The 26,674-nt window shown below is 39.6% G+C and overlaps 1 protein-coding gene across 1 annotated transcript in view; it reads left to right on the plus strand.

Annotated features, from left to right (window-relative positions):
• celf6 (CUGBP Elav-like family member 6) overlaps nucleotides 1-26,046 on the plus strand; it is a 163,422-nt gene extending 137,376 nt beyond the window's left edge. The window contains exons 7-13 of the mRNA XM_030718528.1: nucleotides 143-290; nucleotides 5,710-5,859; nucleotides 7,008-7,070; nucleotides 7,637-7,717; nucleotides 12,560-12,703; nucleotides 16,903-17,052; nucleotides 25,972-26,046. Coding sequence (XP_030574388.1) covers nucleotides 143-290; nucleotides 5,710-5,859; nucleotides 7,008-7,070; nucleotides 7,637-7,717; nucleotides 12,560-12,703; nucleotides 16,903-17,030 — 714 coding nt within the window. The 3' untranslated portion in view covers nucleotides 17,031-17,052; nucleotides 25,972-26,046. The remainder of the gene's footprint in view (nucleotides 1-142; nucleotides 291-5,709; nucleotides 5,860-7,007; nucleotides 7,071-7,636; nucleotides 7,718-12,559; nucleotides 12,704-16,902; nucleotides 17,053-25,971) is intronic.
• The last annotated feature ends 628 nt before the right edge of the window (nucleotides 26,047-26,674 follow it).

Raw genomic sequence — 26,674 nt, forward strand, 5'->3', positions numbered from 1 at the left:
ACAAGGCAGTGGCCAAGCAAACAGAGACGTGAGAGTAAACATGCTCTGATCCTGCGGCTATTTCACCCTACTTTCCTTTTCTGTCCTTCCTTCCATCCCTCCTGCCACTCGCCCCTCTCCCCATTGCTCTTTAATCCTACAGCAGATGATGCAACAGCAAGCAGCCCTGATGGCAGCAACACAAGGGTCCTACCTGAACCCTATGGCAGCCATTGCTGCCGCACAAATGCAGCAAATGGCAGCTTTCAATGTCAACGGCCTGGTGGCTACTCCCATGACACCTTCCTCAGGTATATATTAACACACCAATACTATTAGCTGGCAAGGGTTTGAGAGCAGAGGAATGTGCAAACACACACGTACACGCCCATCCAGGACTTCTCTCTCCATTTCTCAGTCCTGCCCTGGAACATTTTCATCATTAGCAAGAATTATAGAAGCAGTAGTAATATATTCATTCAAGGCCTTTCTGTTTTTGCCCTTGTTACATTTTTTAAGATGTAGGCCCCATTTTCTGGGTTAAGGCAGACGCTGTCATTGTTGAATTAAAGGAAGAAGAACCTTGTACTGAGTGAGGCATGATGGGAGAAGATGTACAGCATTCCTTTACACTCACTGGCAGCCACATTATATAGTCTCTCTCTTCTCTTCTCTCGCATTATCTCTCTTTCATTCTCTTTCTGTCTGTCACTCTCTCCCTCTATGTCTCTGTGACAGTGTTTTCTGGGAACTCAGCCAATCCGATGACTTTGGATGCAGAGTCCTTGGCTTATACAATATAAGAGCAAAGATTTGTGTGAGATAATCCCGGACCCCAGTCTGAACTATCTTTTTGGCCCTTGTCATGAGGAGCTTTGATGGCTCGACACTAAGTAGGGAGGCTGCCTGAAGACAGGGTCATTGCAAATGTATTAAATAAAGTGGCTTGACGCTGTACCTGGCATTTGTAATCCACAAGGCCTACATATTCTAGGTAATGCCTATCAAACATAATCCTACATGACTTAAATGCCCTTCACCTAGATAAGGAAAATAATAAAAAAAAATCCATCAGCACAAAAATGCACCGACAAGGTGACAGACTTGGAATATCACTGGAAGGAGGAAATGTGCTATGCAAAAAAAAGATCTCTACATCCAACACATTTTTAAGTTTACAAGTATTTGGACACTAACAGTTTTTCATAATTTTACCTCTGTACACAAGCACAGTGGATTTTAAATCAAACAAATGAGATGTGACTGAAATACAGAATTTCAGCTTGAATCCAAGACTGAATTCAGGTATTGCATTGACTGTTTAGGAATTACAGCCATTTCAATAAGGAGAAATTCAACATGATTTATTGATAAGAAATACAATATATATAAAATAGCTATTTGTCGATTAGTCTCCAATCGAAACCCATCGAAGTGGAAGGGAATCCCAGTAGAGATAGGAATTAGGGCAGGACCCTCTGGAGTCTAGACACTGGTGGTGGTGGGGAGATCAAGATGGGGGCTTGGAAGAAGCTCTTGGGTGGTGGAGAAGGGGAGACGGGGGGGGGGGGGGTGCACGAATGAGTCTGAAAGGAAGAACGATAGATGAGCAGTGATATTTAAAGCACGCTGAGCGGAGGCTGATTGGCTCAAGGAAGGCAGGCAGAAAAATGACTGGACTAGAAGTGATGAAGTCGGCATTGAGTTTGACAGCGTGGGAAAGTGGAAGTGATGTAAAATAGAGAAGCAGCAGAGAACAGCCAGGTTTCATGGCCAGGTGAGGCCTGTTTCCACGTTATTCCATAACAAATTAAGCAGATAAAAGATCTGGAGTTGACTCCTAATTTTGAATTTGCATTTGCATTTTACCACATAGCCTGTCAAATATTGTGGAGCCAATGAGCCAATTGGCTGTCAATGACACCTGATTACCAGGGTTATTATAGTTAACGAAAACGAACGAAATAACGAAAACTGAAATTGAAAAAACATTGTCGTTAACTGAAATAAATAAAAACTGAAATTAAAAGGAAAAAACGATAACTAACTAAAACTGTATTGTGAGTTTAAAAAACTAACTAAAACTAACTGAAATTATCGATAAACTGACTTTTATTTACTTTTTTTTTTCTTAAGCCTTGCGGATGGATATGAAATCATTTTTTCCACTCTCCAGTTTAAGCTGGGAGCACCATACGACAACTGTGTGAGTGTGTGCGCATGTGCGTGCGCTCACCGCGCTGGTCCGCAAAGTAATGGCTGCGGTCTGCCGAGACAGCGGCCGAGTCCCGTATGGAGGTTCTTTGAGTTCAAGAGCACAGATAGAATCGAAAGCCTTGTTGTGGATGATGAAAAATGTGCGGAACACTTCTCAGTCAGGAAAAACCAGCAACATCAAAGTCCACCTGAGAAGCGCACAACGGCTACAGAAACCGCTCTGATCCTACCAGGTAACCTGGCCTGCGTCTCTGAGAAACGGGACTACTTGTCGGGTCCATGCAGCCCAGAACGTTGTGACTAAACTGTTGTGTCCTTGTGCGTTTCCGGCTACTTTATCAGTGAGAGAATAACAATCAGGAATAATAATCAAAGCATCAATATAAGGACTCACAACTGTCAGCAAATTCCTGGTAGGAGACTGCTGAAACTATCGAAATGGAAATGAAGGAATTAAGTAAGTGGAAAGAGAAAAAAAAAAAAAACACGGACAAATATGTTTGCAGCCAAAAAACTGAGCACAAAGAGTGAGGACCAAAAAAGAAGTCCCAGCCTGTACCGCATATAAAACACCTGCACACGACCACAAGGTAATTAACACACACAATCCAGCTACACAAGCATAAATGTGGACATGAGGTCGGCAACTTCCGTAGGTTGTGTACAGAGGCCGCAAAGACCCTGCAAGTTTAATTAGCGAGCATCTAACCAAGCTGGCTCCAAAACAGAAGCAGCATCAGGTGGTGAGAACATCAGGATGCAGCTGGATTTGAGCTTTGACTCCTTCAAAGAGTTTGTTTTTGTCAAACACCACATGTAGGTGTTGTTGATCTACTGCACTGATGCTGAAGTCTATTGTGGAGTTTATTGTAGAATTTATGGAGTTTGGGAATTCACGTTTTTCTTTGTTTCTCCCTGTTGATGTTCATGTGTGTCCTTAATATTACACACATTTAGCATGTCTTGTGAACAGTTGGTTGTTGAATATATTTCTTTAAACAGTATCTTTTGTCAAGTTTTCATTACACAATAGTCACTTTTGCGCCTTGAATCTTGCACCTGATTAGGTATGAAAATACTAAAACTAATACTGAAACGAACTAAAACTAAGCATGAAACCAAAAATAAAAACTAATAAAAACGAGGAAAACCACTCTGAAAACGAATTAAAACTAACTGAATTAGAGGAAAAAAAGTAAAAACGAACTAAAACTAAACTATAATGTAAAATCCAAAACTATTATAACCCTGATAAGGACTCACGAATGTCAGCAAATTCCTGGAGGGAGCTGCTAAAACTGTCAGAATGGATGCGAGGGAATGAAGAAAGTGAAAAAAAAAAAAAAAAAACAGGGACAAATATGTTTGCAGCCAAAAAAAACGAGCACAAAGAGCGAGGAACAAAAGAAGCCCCAGCCAGCACCGCATATAAAACACCAGCACAATCACAATCCAGCTACACAAGCAGAAGTGCGACATGAGGTCACTGCATATCGAGCATCTAACAAAGCTAGCTCCAAAACAGAAGCTGTTGTTAATCTGCTGCACTGACGCTGAACTTTATTGGGAGTTTATTGTAGAATTTATTGAGTTTTGGAGTTCATGTTTTTCTTTGTTTCTCCCTGTTGATGTTCATGTGTGTCCTTAATATTACACACATTAAGCACGTAGTGCTTCTATCTTGTGAACAGTTAGTTGTTGAATATATTTCTGTCATGGTCCTGGGCCAGCTGCCCAGCATTTTGTGTTTTAATTTTTTTTTCCCTGTGTTTTCCTAATTTGTTTTGATTTTCATTGTTCTTAGTTCAGGCTTTTTCTTTTGTGGTTTTCTTGTTTGTTCATCCCTGTTCATCCCCAGCGTCTGTGTTCTGGTGTCTGTTTGTCCTTTTGTCTTACCCCTGACCGTCTATGTTTCCGTATTGAGTTTTATTCCCAGTGTTGTGACTAGTCTGCGTTTCTGTCCCATGTGTCTGTTTCCCTGTGCCGTGTTCCTTGTTTAGTCACTTCCTGTTTTATTTTGACAGTCTTGTGTTCCCTGTGTTTTGTGTTTAGTTTTGCTTGCCCTGTTATTAGTTTCATTTGCTTCACCTGCTGCGCCCCGCTGTTTCCTCTTTCCCTGATTACCTAATGTGTATTTAAGCCCTCAGTTTTCCTCTTTTCTTTGTCTTGTTGTCATCTATGTCCCAGCTGTGTGCTTCTCTGTTCCTTGTTTTAGTTCTGGCCACAGACCAGCCCAGTTTATTTGTTACAGTCACTCGTTTTTCAATAATGTAATTTAAGTTCATTTTTTCGCCTTTTTCCGAGTCCTGCTTTTGGGGTCTGCCCTTCCTACCTGCCACAGCAACCATGATAATTTCTTTAAACGGTATCTTTGGTTGAGTTTTTATTACACAAGAGTTACTCTTGTACCTTGAATCTTGCACCTGACAATGTATGAAAAACTAAAACTAATACTGAAACTAACTAAACTAAAACTAAACAATAAACCCAAAATAAAAACGAGCAGAACCACTCTGAAAACTAATTAAAACTAACTGAATTAAAGAAAAACAGTAAAAACGAACTAAAACTAAACGATAATATAAAATCCAAAACTATTATAACCCTGCTGATTACTGGTGTTTATTGATGATACTGACAGAAGTAGTAGGATGAATTCTGAAGTGTACAGGGCTATACCCTCTGCTCAGATACAGCAAAATTGCTGAATCTGATGGGACAGTGCTTCACAGTGCAAATAGATAATGACCCAAAGCATACAGCAAAAACAACCCAAGACTTTCTCAAGGGAACAAATAGTATATTCTTCAGTGGCCAAGACACTCTTCTGAACTCAACTCAATAGAGCATGGTTTTCACTTATTAAAGACAAAACTGAAAAACTGAAAGCAGAGACACCCACAAACAAGCTCTAACTGAAGGCAGCTGCAGTAGAGGTCTGGGAGAACATCTCAAGGGAGGAAATGCAATTAATTTTAAAAAATGTATTTAATTCCCAAACAGTAAATTCAGTACTTTTGTTAAAACCTTGAATTCAAGGTGAAAGTCTGCACTTCAATCATATCTTGCTTGTTTGTTTTAAACTCCACTGTGACAAAATTGCTAAAATTGTATAACTGTCCAAATACTTATGGACTAAACTGTATTGCACATTATAGTACCTTCTTTGTAAACGATTCAAGTGCAGCAACAGGAGCACAAAATTTAACATTCAAAAATCTGAATGCTATTTATGTGTATCTTGCTTTTTGTACTGTAGCAGTAAGTATTTTAGTAATTGTGTCTTTAGTTCATGATTAATAAGTAGCAAGTTGTGCAAAAATACAGCACATATATAACATGGGCCAGAATGTACCCGCCTGTGCCCATTAGATGCATGTTATGTAGTATGGGTGAGAACATGTATTGTTCAGTATAAAAATACACTTTGGTTGAACCTAATTTTAAGCTTGTAGCATGTGAACCTATATACCTATACCATGCAGTTTTTATAGTGACTCTATCTATTTGCAGGCACCAGCACACCCCCAGGCATCTCCGCCACAGCCGTGCCCAGCATAGCCACTCCTATTGGGGTCAATGGATTCAGTGCCCTCCCACCTCAAAGCAATGGGCAGCCCGCATCGGAGCCCATTTACACCAATGGTATTCATCCTTACCCAGGTGAGAATATCCAGCTCTAGTTGAGTCTTGAGTTTGTTGCTTGAGTGCTGATACTGTTAGCTGTTAGTACTGACAGTATGCCATGTTTGATTATGCTACTGTTGCACATTCACCTAGCAAAAGCTGAAAAAACTATTTTCCTAGACATCTAAGTATATATATATATATATATATATATATATATATATATATATATATATATATATATATATATATATATATATATATATATATATATATATAGGTGGAAGGTGTGAATATATATATTCATATAGTATCCATGAAATATATATGTATAGAAATAGCAAAGATGTGTGTTTGCATTAATAGATATCTACTGATAGATATAACCTAAACTTTGTCTTTGTAACAAGCCTTTCCAACTTTTTAACCTTTCAATCATCAACCAAATTTAGGTATAAAGGAAAGTCCTTGACCAGCTGACCAGATTTACCTCAGAAAACAATGTTTATGGATACTCATGTTGGTTGATACTGTAGCTGCAATGCAAGCTGTCAGTGGTGAGAATTTATATTATTACAAGCAATATTATTTAAAAGTTGACAAGGCTGCTTTTAAAATTCACACTATGATGATATCTTTTTCTGTTCTGAATTGAAGCGTTTAAGTCTTGAGGGTCAATCAACAGTGTCTTTGACAGATTTCTGAGAAGCCAGCCCCAGTATCATGATGAATCCATCAGTTCATCCATCAGTCAATTATGGCTAATTTGATATGTCTCAGTCCATTCTCAGCTTCTTAATGTTGTCTTGGACTGATTCCTGAAAAATTGACAGACACTCACTCTCCACTTCTGCATTATGCAAAGGCAGCTGCAATTGTAATGAACTACAAAGTGGTGTGTTTGGCATGTAGTTAATATTTGATGCAAACATCTGGGACGAACAGGCATTTGAAGAACTGAAAGACATGACAACCCAAATTTCTCTCACTCCCTGTGTGATCTTACCCCCTGATGGTTCTCTGCAGCTAACCACAATTTCTGTCATGCTGTTTAACATTCTCTCTCTATCTCCCTTTGTCTTTGTGTCTGTCTTGACCACTATCCATCCTCTCTTTGTCTGTTTTACTTTAATTTTGTTCTTTGTTGTCTTTCTTTCCCTGTCTCTCTTTTCATCTCTGTGCAGCACAGAGTCCAACAGTGACCGACCCTCTCCAACAGGCTTATGCTGGCGTCCAGCACTACGCAGGTGATCTGTCTCTCCTACCTCCTCTACTCCCTCACTTCCTCCATCTGTCCCTTTGCCTCTCCCCTCTCCCATTCGGTTTGTCACATCAGTAGGCACTATGACAGGTAGCGATTGCCAGATGACTAGCCAATTTCCTCCTGGATTAGGTTACTTTACATTAGGACTGCAAAGTGATTTTTAATTGACTTAATATATACCCACAGAAAAACACTAATTCTAAAAGTACACCAAGAGCTGAGATTTTTAACCTGCCATAGCCTCCTGCATGAGAGATGACCCAGACCTGTCACGAGCACTGCTTTGTGCATGACATCAGCTCTCATTAACATGGTGTTAGTCTTACTCCCTTTCTTTATGCGTCTGCTTAGTTGAACTTCCCCTTTTACCATTCTCTTTGTGAAGTGATCCGCCAGCCAAATGAGCCCAGGCTCCCAGTCATCATGCAATTTATTTATGCAATGTCTAGAGGACACAAATGAACAATGGAATAATGATTTGAGTTTTGTTGTGTCAAATATGAAAATGGAGATGTGAAAAACTCCACTCTGGTTCTCCCTTTGCAACAGCAGCCTACCCTGCCGCCTATGCGCCAATCAGCCAAGCGTTCCCCCAGCAACCAACCATCATTCCCCAGCAACAGAGGGAAGGTAAGAGCGAGCAAGCGCGCCCACCCAAGATAAAAGGTGATAATTGCCATGTTCCATTCTAATGTAGCTGCGCTGCTTTGAATTAGCGAGGGAGGGAAAAAGCTGGCTGGGGAAAATGTGAGAAAAAGGCTCCCCATTTAAAGAGAAGAACATTAGCAGTGAGATGGAAAGTTACTCTGTCATTATTCAAAAACTGCACTAATTCAAACTCGCAGTGCTGGACTGCTTAATCAGTCCATTACAATGTGTTTAAGTGGTTATAAATATTCATCAGATTAATTAGCTGCATGCATAATCATTTATTACCATTCCTAGTGTAGTGTTCTTTCTTATGGCACAGCATCAGATATAATAAAGTATAGGATATACTGTGATGGTAAATCATTCTTTTTGGCACCATTTGTCACTTTCAATTATTCATCTATATGATTGTATGAGACAGCATAGAGTGGCATGAATAATCAATATATGGACTTGAAACTGAGTGTTTCCAGCACTGCCTGGAGGAAAAGTTAGTTTATGTTTAAATTTTGTCAGTAGTGTGAGTGCATGCCAGGGTTGCTGTGCAGAACTGTATGAATAAAGTTAAGTGCACACATACTTATTCACGTGGCAGGTGCTTATTCGCTTTACGTGCCGCCATACTATAGAAAAAACACAGAATCATTAAGGACATCCCTCAGCGTCTCCCAGTGATGCATTGGAACATTTTAATCATTAGCAAGAATCATAGAAGTCACATTAATGCAAATACAGACAGCCACACTCATAGGCACACTATCACGGAGCTATTCTTGGTTTAGCCAGTGGCCTGTCTGAGTTCTAGCCTCCTCTGGGTTTTGGCTGCTGTCCCAGCCTGTCTCAGGCCACTGCCACAGTCTGCAGCCCTGCCATTTAACAAGATACATTTAAACCTGAATACACAGGCACAGTCAAGCTTCAGCTTCAACCTTCCACTGAAGGATAACAATTTGGACAATATATTCAGTCTGGCTGCCCGTGTGTGTGTGTGTGTGTGTGTGTGTGTGTGTGTGTGTGTGTGTGCGTGTGTGTGTGTGTATGTGTGTGTGTGTGTGTGTGAACAGTAATATTCTTTCCAAATCCAAAATTAGAATTTTATCCAGCAATATCAACGCTATACTTAAAGCCTGTTGGGCAACCCAGTATTGTATTTTAATACAGTATGGCAATTGGTTATAATGGTTATAATGTTGAACATAATTATATTATAGGCTGTCAGTATCACTAAATTTGATATTCATTAGTTACATGCATTCATCTAAAAACATGATAACTACATAACATTTGATGCATCTATAACTGCCAACAGTGTACAAACGCCTCTGTGAGATGAGAATTATGCCGCAAGTCATATCATTTGAGACGGCTGCTTTTTTCACATATGCAACATTACTCCCCAAAACCAGAAGAAGAAGTGGCAGGCTGACTCCAGGGAGGCCTGGAAAGACATGAGGACCATCGCTAGTTACATGCCTAGCAGCCAAGTGGTAGATGGGAACATCAACAGAGCTGATGTTCTCAGCTGTTTTATCAGTAATTGCAACATACAGACTCACATTGACAACACTGGTCGGTAGCAATCACACCTCAACATGATGGTCACTGAGCTAACCCCATCAGTCTAAGGGTGCTTGAGGCATTTGCCCTTTGCCCTCTCAGTTCTGTGTCATACACCAGCTTCATATTGTCACCCTATTAAAATAATGGGGTAAGTCATTTTATTTTTCAGGTTTTTCAGAAAAGACAAAAAACTGAACTGAACTAACATCGAAAATATGATGATTTAGGCAAAAATAAAACTTTTGTTTAAAAATGGCAGGCCATTATTTTAAGAGTGTGACAATATACCCCTTTTGACCTCTGCTTATGTCTGGAGGTCTCTGTTTCAAGAAATTCACCTGGCCTGCTACTTGTTGTCAAGAAATACCGGTGGTGCCAGTGACTACAGGCTGTAGGGCAGGGATCCTCAAATCCAGGCCTCGAGGTCCGGTGTCCTGCAGGTTTTAGATGTGTCCCTGATCCAATACACCTGAATCAAATGGCTGAATTACCTCCTCAGTATGCAGTCAAGTTCTCCAGAGTCCTGCTAATGACTTCTATATTTGACTCACGTGTGTTGAACCAGAGATACATCTCAAACCTGCAGGACACCGGACCTCGAGGCCTGGATTTGAAGATTCCTGCTGTAGGATTTTCTCTCATGCATCATGAAGGCTTTTGAGAGGCCTTGGATTCCCTCCAGGTACCAGTTAGGCCTTTACTGGACTCCCCCACCTTCTCCATCATATACCTAATCCACCATTTGAACACCTAAACAATTGTCATGTTGATGCCCCTCTGGTGTCTTGGATCATGGACTAATGTGCCAGGCGTCCTCAGTATGTGTCTATGAGACAATGCTAAGCAGTACTGAAGGGAACTGTCATGTACCTTTTTCTTATTACCCTATACTTTGGACACAAAGTACAAAATAGACACCAGGCACATACACAGCACAACCACCTACTGAAGTTCTTCTATGATAAGATATCTTTATTGTCATTGCACAGTAGAATGAAATTTTGTTGGAGTCATCCTCCAGGTGCCCATATAACAAATAATAAGAGATAGAAAATAAGAAATATAAATAGAATAAATAAGGATCTGATATTTACAGTGAGCAAAGGCCGTTTAAACAGAAAATAAAATATTTACAACTGTATGCAATGTGCTAAAGTGGCACAGTGGATGTGCAAGGAGATTGTCTGTTGAGTTTGATATGGTCAGAGTTCAGCAGTGTAACAGCTCTGTGGTAGAAGCTCTTTTTAGTCTTGAGGTTAAGGCGTGCTGTGTCCTGCAGCGCCTACCAGAAGGCAGGGGGGATGAAGAGGCAGTGTGTGCTGCCCCTGGTCATGGTTGTGACACGCCTGATGCAGCAGGTCCTGTAAATGTCCACTAGTCTGGGGATCTGGGTGCCGGTGATCCTCTCAGCAGTCTTGATGATGCGCTGGAGAGCTTTCCTGTTCTCTGCAGTACAGCTAGAGTACCATACCAAGATGCAGTATGGTGAGGATAGACACTGTGCTGCATTATTCTCTCTTTTAAAACACTCATGTGTCTTAGGCTAATAATTATGCAGGTTTTGTTACTTACTGATCTAATAGAAATATTGCCAACTCATGTCCCAGAGCTCTCTCCATCAAGTGAATGCCGAGTTTACTCTTGTTTTACTATCCCCCTCTCTCTATACCTACTTTGCCACCTCAGACAACGGGGCTCTTTTTCTTTTGCCAGGTCGAGGTACTTCAGTTGTTCTGGGTAAAATGAATAGTCTTCCTGCGTTTGTTGCACAGTTAACCTTCAATTTCGGAGGAGATTTTGTACCTAGTGCCAGAAAGAATAGCAGAGCAAAAGCCAGGCGTATAGGCAACCAATCTAAATGTTGATGGTGTCATTATTCTATAGTTTAGTTTATAGCTTGTCTAATGTTCACTTCATAGTGATAAAGCACAAAAAAGCCCTTACTGTTAAATGTATTCCTCATAAAATAATTAATTTATGTTCATGGCTGATGCAGAAGCTTACTGAAGTCTAATGATTATAACCAAAATAAACAAAACACAAAAGGGGATTATATTTACAAGACGAGAGTGAAAAAGGAAAGGAAAAAGTTCTTGTGCACCATCTCTAGGCATTCCGGTCTTTCAAGCAAACCCCTTTTGTTTAAACAAGAATTTAATGTAAACATGTGAGACATCTAAATCTAAACAGACAGAAGTGAGATCCAGTGTGTAACTGTTTAAAAAAAATAAAATAAATTCTCGCTCTGTCAACCAGGCCGTGTGTGTGTGTGTGTGTGTGTGTGTGTGTGTGTGTGTGTGTGTGTGTGTGTGTGTGTGTGTGTGTGTGTGTGTGTGTGGCCTCTATCTCAACAAGGCATAGTAGCACTGCAGCCAGCCACTACTGCAGCCCTCTTATCAGCCTTCTCACCAGACCCAGTCTCATCTCGTCATGCTATCACCCTGAGCAATGAGACAGGAGAGAAACCTAGCCAGGCAGCCAGCTGCAAGCTTACTGTCCCTGAGTCCATCACATCTCCCTTTCTTTCCATGTGTCCGCGGCTCTCTCTCTCCTGCTCTCTTTCCAGTTCATTCCTTCCTTTATCCAGATTGGCCTGTACAATATGTGGCAGCTGGTTGGATGAGTGTGAAGGATGGAGAGAGATTGGAAGACAGTCCTACTGTCACACAGTAATTGGGGCAAAAACTTGGCTTATGTCTTAATGTGTGCTCTGTCTCTTTTCTCTGTTTTTCTGTGTCTCGATGCTTCACTTTTCCCAGTATAACTGTCTCAGTCTTTTACTTTCATTCAATTTCTCTTGTTTTCTGTTTTTAACGCTGGCTATTTCTGCTTCTGTCTGTCTGTGTGTTGCTACTGTCAGCCCATGTATTGACACAAAAGTCTAATTTAACCATTATAATCTGATTTAGTGAAGTGCTCCCATCCCTATCCTGTTATTATATAAAATGGGGTTCTTGGAAAGATTCAAATGGAAACCACAAAAACAAGCTGAACATGCAGTTTGACCTTTTAACACTAGAAAAATGGGATTAGGCTGTGTGCACTCCACAAATGCCACAGTAACCAGGTTTAACAAAACTAAAATTTGTGCCACCGATAAAATAAACAGAGTTCAGTGTTTTCAAGGTTCCTACATTACTGGATTATTGTCAAAACTGCCTTATAGTTATTTTTATACCCATGTTATTATGGTCAGTCTTTCTCTCACCGGGCAAATTATGCTCCCACATAACCCTTCTGTTGTCTTTCTCTCATCACCAGGGCCAGAAGGTTGCAACCTGTTTATTTATCACCTCCCCCAGGAGTTTGGAGACGCTGAGCTCATGCAAATGTTCCTACCTTTTGGCAACGTCATCTCCGCCAAAGTCTTTGTGGACCGAGCGACTAATCAGAGCAAATGTTTTGGTGAGTCAAAAATCAACTATGTAGAGAAGGAAAAAAAAAAATCCACTGAAATGAATGTTGCAAGGTGGCTGTGTTTGGTAATCTTCTCATGCCTCTTGTTGCTTCCCTGCAATTAGTGTTTGCTTTTGCTTTTATTCCCACTGTCTGTCCTAATCAAGCTGCAATTAACATTTTAAAGTGGTGTTACATGCCACTGCACACCGGAGCAAAGAGGGAGACCGAGGAGCAGTGCTCCCTGAGTCTACCACACAGACATAAGAAGGCAGTGGGGCTCAATGGTGCCAAAGCCACAAACCCACTAGAATCGGTGGTCCAGCCACTCACCCAAGCATCTCTCCACAGCTGGCCTTTCCCCCACACATGTATTCATCACCCTGCTGATCACAATATTACTCATCACCCTCTCTATCACACCATTACTGAGACAATTAGTATTTATTTCCCCTTTCTATAATTCCAAGCCTCCTTTACCCAAGAGAAAAGCATTTTCCCAGACTCCCACAATCCTCCAGCCCGGCAACCCAGCAGCATCACACCACCCCTTCCTCTTCTCTCGCCTCCCACACAGCAAACCAGTTCATCAGGGTGGAGGCGGTGCAGGTGGAATCCATGGGCTTAAAGAGATAATAATAGACTGGTGTGGGCCTTGCTGTTGATTCAGTTGGACAGCAGCACTCAGGAGACAGGCAACGAGAGAAAGAGAGAGAGACAGTGCGAGAGATAGAGAGAGAGAGATTCCCAGCATTGGCTTTCTTTCAGTTTCACTTCACCATAGCATGTCTGTGAGGCTCTCTTCTTCCCCTCTTCTCTCATCTCTCCTTCTTAGTCCATTTTAGGCTAGCATCTTCTCTCCTTGTGTCTTCTCCTATAAACATATGTCTCTCACTGTCATCATCTGTCAGTCAACAAGGAAGAAGGACAACGGGGTGGTGCCTTTATCAGTCTTACCAGCTTATTTTCCATAGCAAGTAATTAAGATTTTAGATGAAAAATATCAAGTTAACCCATGATTCTTTTGTGGCTTTTTAAAAAAAGTAATTTCTCTCTCCTTTTTATAGCAGGAGCCCCAAGGCTCTTTTGTAGGACATTAACAAATTAGGCAGAAGATGCTTTGCATTAGGGGGGGATAAGTTATTACACATCTAAGAACCTGGAACACTTCATCTTAAAAATGTGTGAGTTTAGTCTTGATGGTGTTGCTACTGGGTGGAAACACAGACATGTGTAAATACATTATATGTACATCTATGCACAATGAATAGATGGCTTGTCTGATGAAGTATCTATTGAATAAAGAAGAAAATATGCTTAGGTGTCCAATTATGTAAAGCACAATTACAGTGGCTAGTAAATAAGAAGCATTTCATCTAAACTGAGTGACCTTACTGTTAATTAAACAGAAAATGTCCAAAGCACTGTAGTGTGTATAAACATTTTGGCAGGCTAATTATTTATATATGTAACATTTAAATAATGCACTCTGTATGACCACATTTAGATAGCCATCTTTTTCTTTTTTTTTTTTTTTCCTCTCCAAGTGCCCACCAGGGCAGAAGGCTACTTGCAAGTGAAGGAACAGAAAGCAAATGTTTTGCCATATTGTGAGGAGATAATCATAGATCGCTGTCTTATCCAAAGCGTTTACAGAGAAGCTTGAGAATTTGAATGTGATAGAAAAGGAGGTCACTGGAGGCGCACTCAACTCTACTTAGTTAAGGATGTGACCTGGAGCAGAGTTTAGTCTTAAGGGATGCATAACTGTCAACTTAGACAAGCCTGTTTAGTTTAGTACATTTATTTACAGTATGAAAACATGGGTTTCAATATGTGATGTGGAGGGATATTAAATATTTGTGCAGATGAGATGAAGAAGTATTTATAAAACACCTCAACCCAAAGCAATTTAAAAAAAATAAGATCACAAGAAATCACCAAAAAAAAAAAAAAAAAAAGCAGGTTACAGTTTATTGTAATGCACTCTTGTGTAACCTTTTACCATAAAATACACAATTTTACCAAACTTTATATCATTAACGCTATATTGAATCACAGAAAATATCTTTTATGGCTAATCTGTAAATGCCACAGATATTCACTTAGGAAAAGCTATCTTATTATTATATTATTATTATGTTTAGTTTAACCCTGGGCTCTGGATACCAAATTAGTCTTAATCCTCTGCATTTAGTCACTCGCTATTGACTTTTTAAAAAGTGATCAAAGCTTACCTTGTTAAGTGGAATTAAGTGGAATTAGCCTGAAAATAAATTTCAAAAGGTCTTCCGAGAATGGCACAGCAAGCACGCACCTAAAACAGGAAGCATTTTAGATACGGTACAAAAATACACACAAGAAGTTGCACCTTACCTAAAGAGCATCTGAAAACATGATATCCTTTTTATGCATTTACTTTTTTCTTCTTCTTGTTTTGCTTTTAGTTGTTCTTTTCCAGTTTTAATTCAAGAGGAGTTGCCTGTGCATGTTTGTTTCAACAGTGCACATACATTTATATATTTACCATACAGATTAGACAGTTAGATAACACTTACATATCCTAAGATAGCATGTTACATGTAGATATTTATTCAATACTTAAGAGCATAAAATAATCATCACAGTAAATAAGCAAATAAAGTCTTTTGGTTTTCACAGCAGCAACTGCACAGCACTACAGCACTGACTCTTCTGATCATCTGAGTGTGTGTGTGTGTGTGTGTGTGTGTGTGTGTGTGTGTGTGTGTGTGTGTGTGTGTGTGTGTGTGTGTGTGTGTGTGTGTGTGTGTGTGTGTGTGTGTGTGTGTGTTGGGGGGATGTAAATGTAAGACTTCACTTCTGCAATAATCTCATCTGTTCACGCTGGCCTTCGACTTGGTTTTTCCCTATTGTGCCTTAGTGGGTGTTTTTTATTAGAAATGTATAACATTACAAAGCTTGCAGCATTCTGCTGATATGGATGGCTGTGGGGAGAGCTCTACTTCAAGCAATAGTAGTGTTTGGGGTATTGAGTTGTACAGCACACTCGGTGCCACATCACAGATATGAAACATCAACCTCAAGAAAACAGTTTAAATCGGAAGCACGCTCAAATATTGTATTCTGCTTCTTTATTTTAGGATTTCACATGCATGAATTCAAGAGTTTGCGTTGTACTGTAGTCTTTGTCCTTTTATTCTCTACTTTGACCCCCAGAATCCTATCACCTTTTTGGCATGTGGATGTAAATGTGAGGTATGGAGATTCATTAAAGCCAGGGATAGTGTAGACGTGGATGCGTTTGTAGGATTGGGAGGGGGATCACTACCAGCTGACAGGCCCTTCCCTGCTCAGTTTGTTTAAAGGGTTTGTAAAAGCAGCAGCCTTATCTCACCCGTACTGACAAAAGCCTGCCCTCTCCCCCCAAATTAAATTGGACCCATAGCGGTGTGATCAAATCAGTTGGCAGGCGGAAAATTCCGGCCGTCAATCACATAGGTGTCTGATAAGACCAGGCAAGGAGTCCCAGTGTGGAAAGCTGTGGGCTCATTCCGCCTCGGCACCCAGGTGATAACTCAGAGCAGCAGGCACCTCCGTCCTATACACCTTGCTCCTAGCATCTCGCCACGTCCCCCATGCCCTTTGCTCTTTACTTAGATGCAGTCGCATACACGAAAATATACACACTCACACAGACACACACACACCACTGGTGCTGTTGTACGGCTCAACACTCAGGTTACGTGTACAGACCCAGTTTTTACTTTTCACACAGACTCCTTTTTTTTTTTCTCTTTCATATCTCTGAACACCTTTTCATGCTTTTTTTTTTTTTTGTTCTCTGTTCAAGTTGAATACCCGGTTTCTAATAGTGCTCTTTCATTTTGTTTTTAATATCTGTGTTATTAGCCTTTGTGGTATTTTATTTAATCTTTTTTCTTTTTTTTTTTTAATTCGGAGATTTTCAATTAATCTCCTGAAAAGAGAAAACAAAGACCTATTGTTGTGTCATTGTCGGGAGTTTAAAAGGGTATTTTTTTCCTTCTCTTGCTTCTTCATCTCACCTGTCTTTCTCTTTGTTCCTTAACCAATCCCTTTCTCTTCTTCATGTTTCTCTTTCATATTCCCCATTCTTCTTCCTTCATGTCCTTTTTTTTTTTTTTCATTTTCCCATTTTTTTTGTCCCTCATCTCTCTCCTGTTCTTGTTCTTGTGTACTTGTCCCAGGCTTTGTGAGTTTTGATAACCCATCCAGTGCTCAAGCCGCTATCCAGGCCATGAATGGCTTTCAGATAGGCATGAAGAGGCTGAAGGTGCAGCTAAAGCGGCCAAAGGATGCCAACCGACCTTACTGACTCGTCTGCTGTCGATACCCAGGTAGAGTAACACCCGTGCCATAATACACCATGCAATTCTAAAACTTTCTGCTTCACTTGAAAACGATATGGATTTACAATATTGTCAGTGCAGTACACGGGACACAGTACAGAAAACATAAAGGTTTGTGAGTTTACTCAGATCGCTATATAACTTCTATGCAAAAACATTCATTACTCCTAAAATTAAAACTTCTTATCTATAAAGTAATACTGCATATTTTTGATGCTGAAAATAAGTAAAAAAATATATAAATAAAGAATTGTATTTGAATAATAACTGAGACCTTAATGAAATTGCCTACAACAACATTTCACAAGCTTTTTTTTATGATTTTCTCTGTTCATTCTAAATATTACAAAAAGTAAAAGTGTGGGCTACTTTTTACAGGGAGGTTATTGTAGTGAGATTGGCAAAGAGGAAAATAAACTTCCTCATCCTTCCAGTATTCCAGTTAATAAAAATCCCATCATTGCATAAAATACTGAAATTTACAGTCATCTATATTCCAGACAAACTACTTACAGTCAAAAAAAAAATCTTTGTTCTTGAATCAACCTCTGTCATTGTCCTTAAGAGCCCTGATATCAAATATGAATAAGATATCAATAATCAGATTTATATTATTCCAAGTCAGCGTGATTCATTGTATTCTAAATGTATAAAGCCATGGCAGGTGCCAGGCTTTCTAGATTTTATGGGACTCTGGAGATTTCTGCCAGGTTTCCATCCTCCACAGATGTTTTTGTCTTCTTCGGGGGTTTGTCTAGACTAACTTGGACCTGCAGGGTGCTTCAGGGCGAATGAATGACATCATCAGTACCCAGCTGTGCATGATTACCTATCTACTGGGTGAAGCATTGGAAATCAATACAAGTTGTTCAGCAACAAATTTCCAAAAGCAGTAATCTCCTAAAATAGGATTAGACTTATGTCAGCTGTTTGGCAATATGCAAGCTGAACCTTGATTAAAGAAAGAAATAATTTAGAAGAGCACAATTATACAGTCAATTTAGACCTGTAAAATTTTACATTTTGTTGTATTTCTGAAGTTAAAAGTCAGTATAGTCAGTAGTCAATTATACATTTCTTCATGCTTGCGCAATGTTAATTTTCATTTAATGAATTTAGTGTACTCTGTAAACTATAATGAACAGGGAACACCTGATATACCTATCAGCTATTATAATTTAGCTTGCCAATGATCTATCACTATCATGCATAGTGATAACGTGACAGACAACACATTGCAAGACTGTCATAAAAATTGCAATAACTCTGTGGCAGAAAACTCCTAAAAAGATATTAAGATGAAATTACATATCTTAAAATTAATATATTTAATAATATTATGTATAATTTATTCATAGTATTATGGTAACAATTATTACCAGTGCATCAGTTCAATTAATTTTCTGTCTGATTTGTTTTCCACATCAGTCCTGCCTACAATTTCCTCTTCCTTAGTTTATTCTTCTTCATGGCAAATTAGTCAAATTAATCTTCACTTTATCCTGATTCATTTGACAAGTGCCACCATGAGGATTCATTACGTATTGACTCTGGTTAGTTAAACTAGCTACAAAATGAATCTACAGCTTTTACCACCAGTGTATTTATACTGCAACTAACATAACTGTATAAAAAAGCAATAAATTCTGTAGGATTGATGACATGTATAGTATGGATTTTGTCAATGTAAATTTATGTCAAGCAAGACATAAATTTACATTGACAAAATCCGTACTATTCATGTCATCAATGTAAATTTATGTCAAGCAAGACTCTTTACACAGTGCCATTGGTGATCAGGCAATCAGCATGTATGAGGTAGCCACAGTTCAAAAGTCTTTTCTCACGCAAGCATTTCTAATAATGAACATCTATAAATTAATGAGGATGATGCAGACATCCTTTCTGTTTATTGCTGCTCTATTGTAACTACTTTGTTGTAGCCAAGGGTTACAGAGAATACTTTATGATGCTGATGTTTATGTGAAAATAGTATTTTATATTTTATTATAAAATTAACATATATGGCAAGTTTACTTTTAATACTGCCACATTGCAGCATTTCTCTGATGCATAGTTATAGCACTCTTACGGCACTGTTCTGTTTGCTTGCAACGATCCTCTCACAGTAAATAAAGTACATGAGCTCGTACAAATATTAACTATAGTTAACTGTCTGTGGTAATACAGTAGTAGTATGTGGTTAGGTCAGTGCGTTTTTGGACAGAGACAATTTTTGTAATTTTGGCCCTTTACACCACCAAAATGGATTTAAATCAAACAATCAAGATGTGATTGAAATGACACATGGTCCCCCATTTTCAGAGGCTCCAAAGAGAGCTGACTGACAAACAGTTTAATAGCCAGATGAGACCTATACCTTTGTTATTCCATGACAAATTAGGCAGAAAAAATACACTATATTGCCAAAAGTAGCCGAGCGTCTGCCTTCACATGCTGAAGCCTATCCCAGCTATCATATGGTGAGAGGCAGGGTACACCCTGGAGAGGTCGGCAGCCTGTCATAGGGCTAACGCATAATTCCTAAAAAGCAACCCTACACCACAATGCCCACTCCACCAAACTTTACACTTGGCACAGTGCAATCAGAAAAGTTTCGTTCTCCTGGCAACCACCAAACCCAGACTCATCCATTGGCTTGCAGGACAGAGAAGCATGATTCGCCACTCAGAGACATGTCTCCACTGCTCTAGAGTTCATTGGCGGCATGCTTGACATTGCTGCATTCGATACTTTGCATTGTGCTTGGTGATGTAAAGCTTGGATGCAGCTGCTCAGCCATGGAAACCCATTATATGAAGCTCTTTATCACACTGTTCTGGAGCTAATCTGAAGGCTGCATGAAGTTTGGAGGTCTGTAGCAATTGACTGCAGAAAGTTGGCGACCGCTGCACACTCTGCGCCTCAGGTTCCACTGACCCCACCCCCACCCCCCCACCTCGTGATTTTACGCGACCTACCACTTCGTGGCTGTCGTTTCCACTGGCTTCTACTTTGAACATTTAGTAACAAGGAAATTTCGAAACTTGACTTGTTGCATCCAATCACGGTACCACGCTGGAATTCAGTGAGCGCCTGAGAGCGACCCATTCTTTTACAAATGTTTGCAGAAGCAGTCTCCATACCTAGGTGCTTGATTTTAAACACCTGTGGCCATGGAGGTGATTGGAACGCCTGAATTCAATGATTTGCATGGATGAGTGAAAACTTTTTGCAATATAGCATATGGGTTTGTGTAGTTGTAGTGCTGAACTTGCATTTGGGAGCTTTTTACTTCAATTATAAAGAAGAAAAGAATCAGCTAGAGGCAGTGCATGACACTGGTTTCCAGTGTCACTAGTATCTATAGATGATGTGACTGCTGATAGAAATTGCAGGATGAATTCTGAAGCATTCTGTACAGGGCTTTACTCAGCCAAATGCTGCAAATCTGATCACACTGTGTTTCACAGTACAAATGGATAACTACCAAAGTGTATTGCAAACATAACCCAAGACTTTCTCAAGGCAAAGAAATAGGATATTCTTAAATGGCCTAGTTAGTCACCTGATCTCTTCTCCACAGAACATGATTGTCAGTTATTAAAGACAAAACTGAAGGCAGAGACCCACAAACAAGCACCTATTGAAGGTCACTGCAGTAAAGGCCTGGCAGAGCATCTCAAGGAAGGAAAGGCAGAATTTGGTGATGCCCATAGGTTTTAGAATTCGGGCAGTCATCCAAGTATTAAAAACAATAGTTATATTTAAAATTATGTTAGCCTGTCCAATTACCTCTGAAAATGGTGCATGTCAAGGAACAGCTGTGTGGCAGGCAAGAATAGGACTCCAATGAACTCTACTTGGCTTTATTCACTTGTATTCCCAGGGAAAACATGCTAAATATACACAGGGCTGGACTTAAACCAGAAATACATAATGTAAGAAACTACGAGGAAACTCTTGACAGACGGAGCACACAGCGTGAGGGGAGCCAAAGATGAACACAAAGCACACAATACAAGGGACTGGCAAAGTAAAACAGGAAGTAAACATGAAAACAGAAAAGTACACTTGACACAACACAGGGAGGCGGGCACACTTACAGTAGGAAATACAATAACCAGAATGAATATAACACCAGGAAGGCAAGGGGAAACTTAACTGGACATGAGCAACGCAGGGAAGGCAGAAAAAACTGAAAGAAAGATTATAATAAACTCAAAAACGGGAACAAAAGTGCAGGGCACAGAAAACAAACTAGCAACAAAACCCAAAAAGAATAAAGAAAAGACTAAACTTAAACACAGAGTCAGTGACCCAGAAACCAAGAAGAAATAATTAAACAACAAAACCCTCAAAGTCTGAAAAACTCAAAACAATAGGTAACCAACCCAGGACCATGACAGAGCACTGTGTATGAAAATGGCTGAAATTCCTAAATGGTTAATGCAGTTTCTTTGTTAAACCCCTTGAATTAAAGCTGAAACACTGCACTTCGATCACATCTTTATTCTTTGATTTTAAATCCATTGTGTTTGTGTATACAGGCGAAATGACAAAAATTGTGTCCGGGTCCATATACTTATGGAGTTAATAGTATCTGCCACTAGGAATCTTCTGTCAACTGTCCTTTAAAAAAACAATAAAATGTTAGTTTGCTTAAGATAGCACCATGCGTCAATAAAATAATCCTCCAATGTCACACTAGGGATGCATTGATCTGATATTTATATCGGATATCAGGCCAATCCTGAAATCTAGATCAGCTATCGGTCAGGCAGCTCCACGGAGCTGATCTGTTATATTCACTTCTTTGTTATTCTGGGTTTACTATGACACTTTTCACCAGTTACTACCAGGAGCACTTACATAGCATGGAAACCTAATAGCCAAAGGTTAGAAGTTTGAAGGTTAGTGTTTATTGACATGACAAAATCTTAAATGATGATGCTTTCCCTGTAAGGTCTCTCTCTCTGTCTCTTATTATGTTTGGTTTAACACTTATTGGGAAGCTTTTATTGCACTTACAGTGGTATAATGTACTGTCCTCAGCTCGATTCATATTATTTCAGTTTACCTGTTTTTATCAGCTCAGGGAAAGGACAAACTAGCATGCAGTAGAAATGAGGCGAGTGCAAACTATCCCAAGGTCATTTATATTTTACTAACTGATATAAATTCAATGCAAATAGGAGGAATACAGTTTGTTAATTTAACATCCTTTAACATTCCTATCAGATGGGAACTTGTTACTGGCAGATACCTAAAGTCAAGATATCAGTATGGTATTAGACCGGGAAAAAAGTTAGAATGGTGCATGATTCAAATAATTATTGCCTATATAACACAAACCACAGTTGTCAGTGAAAAGACAATATAGGTGCATTGTCACCCAATTATCTGAACAACATGGTATAAGAACTACACAGGCCTGGATTTCTTTTCATGCATAAATAAAAGTATGGCTGCTTGCTTAAGATCTGACTCTTTAAAAGCTACAAAAAGGCATTAATAGAAAGTTGTATCCTATACTGAAAAAGCTCCCTTTATCAGTTCTCTAATAGCATTTGAATAGAGCTATCCTCCGCTAATTAAGGAGAAGCTTTCAAAGCTGATACAATGAGAAGCAAAAAGGAATGAGTGAATTTGATTTAGGGGCAAATGGAAAATACAATAGCACTGAATGACAGGACAGTCATTGAGATATTCTCAGAATGCCTCCAAGCAAACACATTTCCCATAATAACATTCTGTCACTTAATTTGTGTGTGTGTGTGTGTGTGTGTGTGTGTGTGTGTGTGTGTGTGTGTGTGTGTGTGTGTGTGTGTGTGTGTGTGTGTGTGTGTGTGTTTTTGTATGAATTCCTCTGTCTTTGGTCCATCACTGTATTTCTTTTATGTAATTACACCAGTTTCTTGGGCCTAAAGTTCAACTATTTAATTTTCTAAATTCCAACCATAATGCATTATTATGATGAAAAACGTTGATGGAACTTGAATGATGGCTTTTCTGTGTGTGCATGTGTGTGTTCCTCATAGGTAAAAACTTCAATATGTAGATAACTTCAGAAGCCCCTTTTTCTGTAACACTGACAATTCTGCTTTGAAGTTGAATTAAAAACACGATCAGACAGCATTCTCCTTTTCTGGTCTCAGGAGCCCCGCTACTCTGAAATTGCGTTCTGTGTCTTAAAGATAAACTTAATGCAAAAAACCTGAAGCGCTCACTGTACGGCCACCCTCATAGCAAACAATGCAAGGCAAATCCAATTACTGTAGACAGGACAAGTTTCTGAAATATGCATTTCTGCCATAAGGGTTATCTTTGTGAATATAAAAACATCAATTCAAACCTTTAACCTGCAGATGTTGTCAGCCCAAGAATATTTCACCACCACACTAAGGTACAAAAAGACCCTTTTCTGTGCTGCACTGAAGATTATTTGCTCTGTTATTTCTGTTTCACTTGTCTTTTTTTTCAGTTTTATGGTAATAACTATAATGACCTCATTTGATTTGTCAGGCAGAATAAGTGAGTATGGAACAAATATAGATGGGGTGCTTTGAATTCTGACTTGAGGAAAAGAAAATCCCACTGTTTCTTTCCTTCTTTTGCACCCCTACCAACCTGGCAACCTGACAAGGCCAATCACAGTGTGAGGTGGCCTTTCTCCGCTATAGCCACACACCCCCACACCTGTCATGGGGCCAAGTTCCCTCAGCTGTAAGTTGAACCCATGGTGTCATTTTCTTTTGGATGACGTCATGTGGTGGGCCTGTGACTGCGTTGCATGACGTGGCGTTGATTGATATCTCTAAACTCTCTCTTTATATTCTGCCCTCCTTTTATATATATTTATATATACTGTATATTGTATCTTGGCAGTTTGTGGAGTGCAGTAATCGATGCCTTTCATGGCTGGTACCTGTAACTGACATGCTGACTTGTTGGTTGATTATAACTGGAAGTGGCCTTTAACCCTCTGTGCTATTGTAATGTGTGCCCTTGTGGTGTTTTATTTTCTCTTGTGGGGTTCATGTGTATGGATGTACTGTATTTTCAATTTCTCTATCTCTTCACATTCACATCAACAGTGTTTTTCTTCCAGAAAACTTTTTTTTTTCTTTAAGTCTGCGTGTTTTCAAAATGGACCTCTTTTTCTCTCTCTGTTCGACAGCTGTTTAGTTGAGAGATGGCCAAGATGACCCTATGTTTGTGAAGCCAATTAAATCTCTAACGTTCACACAGAGAGCACAGGCAAATGTTGACAGTCTACTTCCATCTGCACAGGGAGTACTTCTGCAAGGTTGTTTTGTTTGCCTAACACGAGAATCACTTCCCATTTATTTATTTATGAGGGTGCAAACCAATTACACAATGATAGAAAAGCTGCCGGCGGCACTACAGACCCGCGTGCCCAAAATCCGTCCACCAGCTGCTTGTATGTCAGATAATTTTCGCTCAATGTGTACGAAAAACAGCATTCAGATTCTTAGGAAAAAGGTCCTTTCTTTGCAAGTGAGTTTGTTTCCAACCCTTGAGGCCAATCCTGATAAGCGTTAGTAGTTTTCATTGAGCACATTCCACCCTGTTATTTCAGAAGCCGTGCAGACGACTCTCCCACCCTTAGTCTATCCAGTAAACCCAAGGGGGGTGTCTAGCCAGGCATGCCGTAAGGGATAAGGTTTTTCTGGCATCAACTACACCTCCTAACTGCCAGGTGTCATTTATGTAGCCATCCAAGTAGGTGGTGGTGTGGGGAGGCATAATATTAGGACTAAAAGCTTGTGAGAAAAAAACAAATTTTTTATTACCTGACAAAGTTAGTAGATGAAATAGTTGTGACATTTTCAAAGAAGCTGTTTACTTTGAGGGGGGGGGGGTAAATTTGAAAGCTACTGTGTGTTTCTTCTCAGATACATGTACAGGGAGAATTGTGAGCGGCTTATAAAAGAGGGCATCTGTAATTGGGACTGTTAGTGCTTTTGTTGCTAATGGCCGGGCTCGCATTTGGCACACATAAGAAATAAGTTTGAATCGCTGTTCCCCCCCATCTAAAAAGCAGATCTATTATGAAATGGTAACAAGCTCATTTACAGGAATGGAAAGGTAGAACAAAGAGCGTCTGGGCGCGTGTTCTCGTCACAAAGTCAGACCCTTTCATGTTCACTCTCAGAGAGTGATTTGCTGTGATTTCATAGCCTTTCTTCACCCACATCATAGCTCACAACATATTAGGGATGATAGGCTGTAAACTAGATCTTTTATCAACCCAAAGCTCGACAGCACAGACACATTTAGTAACAGTGCAGTATATCAATCCAGCACAAAGGCAAGGGAGTTGTTTTTTTTTTTTTTATGCTATCCTAATTAGAGGTTATTTCTTGAAATATGTATTTTTCATAATGGACAACTGTCAGTTATTATGTGATTCTAATTATTGCAATATTAAAACTTGCACACACACTTGTCTCATTTTCTTTATGTTTCCTTCCTGTTCTTTTGTAGCTTGTTTGTAATAAATTAACAAAAAGATGAATGACAGCAACATCTCAGGCAACTTTTTTTTTTTTTTTTTTTCCCATTCAGGGAGATGCAGTCAGTTTAAATTAGGCCTTCCCTGGATTAGTGCTGTCACAGTGTAGATGTCTGTTCCATATGGTTAAAACACAAATTTCCCACCCCACCTCTAGCCCACTTATTTCTGGTTGTGATTGACATGCTCCTCTTTTTTTTTTCTCTCTCTTCCCCGTCTGTTTCTCATGCTGTTGGCTGTGCCTGTCAGTCTGTGTGATAACCAGGAGCCAGCAACCCTGAGCATGTTTGCCACAGCCCCACTGAATCCAGTCTCCTTATTCTCCCCCCGTCTCTTTCTCTTCCCCTCTCTCTCTCTCTGTGTCACAGGATGAAGGGCCACAACACCTTATTTCCACAAGTGCAGTAAAAGTACAAAGACTTCTTGCTCTGCTACATATCATGAAGGAAGGGTGGTCCCTTGATCCTCCTGGAAAGCCGCTGAAAGATTGGGTGACTGAGAGAAGGATCCCAGAGTTGTTGGGTATTTTTGTCTGTTTATTTATTTTAGTTTTTCTTCGCAAATGCCTCTTTTTTTCCTGTTTTGCTTTGGCGTCTGTGGAAGAAGATTTTTTGCAGAGACCAACTTTTTGCTGCTGTTTTTTAGACATGATGGAAAAAAAAAAAACCTTTATAGACTCATTATGCTCAAAGCATGCATACTGACACAGGATATAGATAAACACACATAAAACACGGAAAACAAACCAAACATACACATTTCAAAAAAGCTACACTTAAAAAAAAAAAAAAAGAAAAAAAAAACTTTGTACATGTATAAATAAGTGCAAATGCCAACACAAGAACTGAAGCAAACTCATGCGTGTGCGCGCACACACACACAAATAACACACAAACACACACACCAGCCTGCTGCCATTTTGGTTTTTGTGCCTACACAGGTGTTGTGCTCTGTGACAGGGCAAGCTCTGGATCGAGGAGAAGAAAACAAGAAGAAAAGTGGAGAATCCAGGATAATTTACATGCATCATTCCTTAGGAAATAGGGACCAAAGGACTAAACGCTTTTTAAA

Source organism: Archocentrus centrarchus, chromosome 3, assembly GCF_007364275.1.
Source record: "Archocentrus centrarchus isolate MPI-CPG fArcCen1 chromosome 3, fArcCen1, whole genome shotgun sequence".
NCBI lineage: Eukaryota > Metazoa > Chordata > Actinopteri > Cichliformes > Cichlidae > Archocentrus > Archocentrus centrarchus.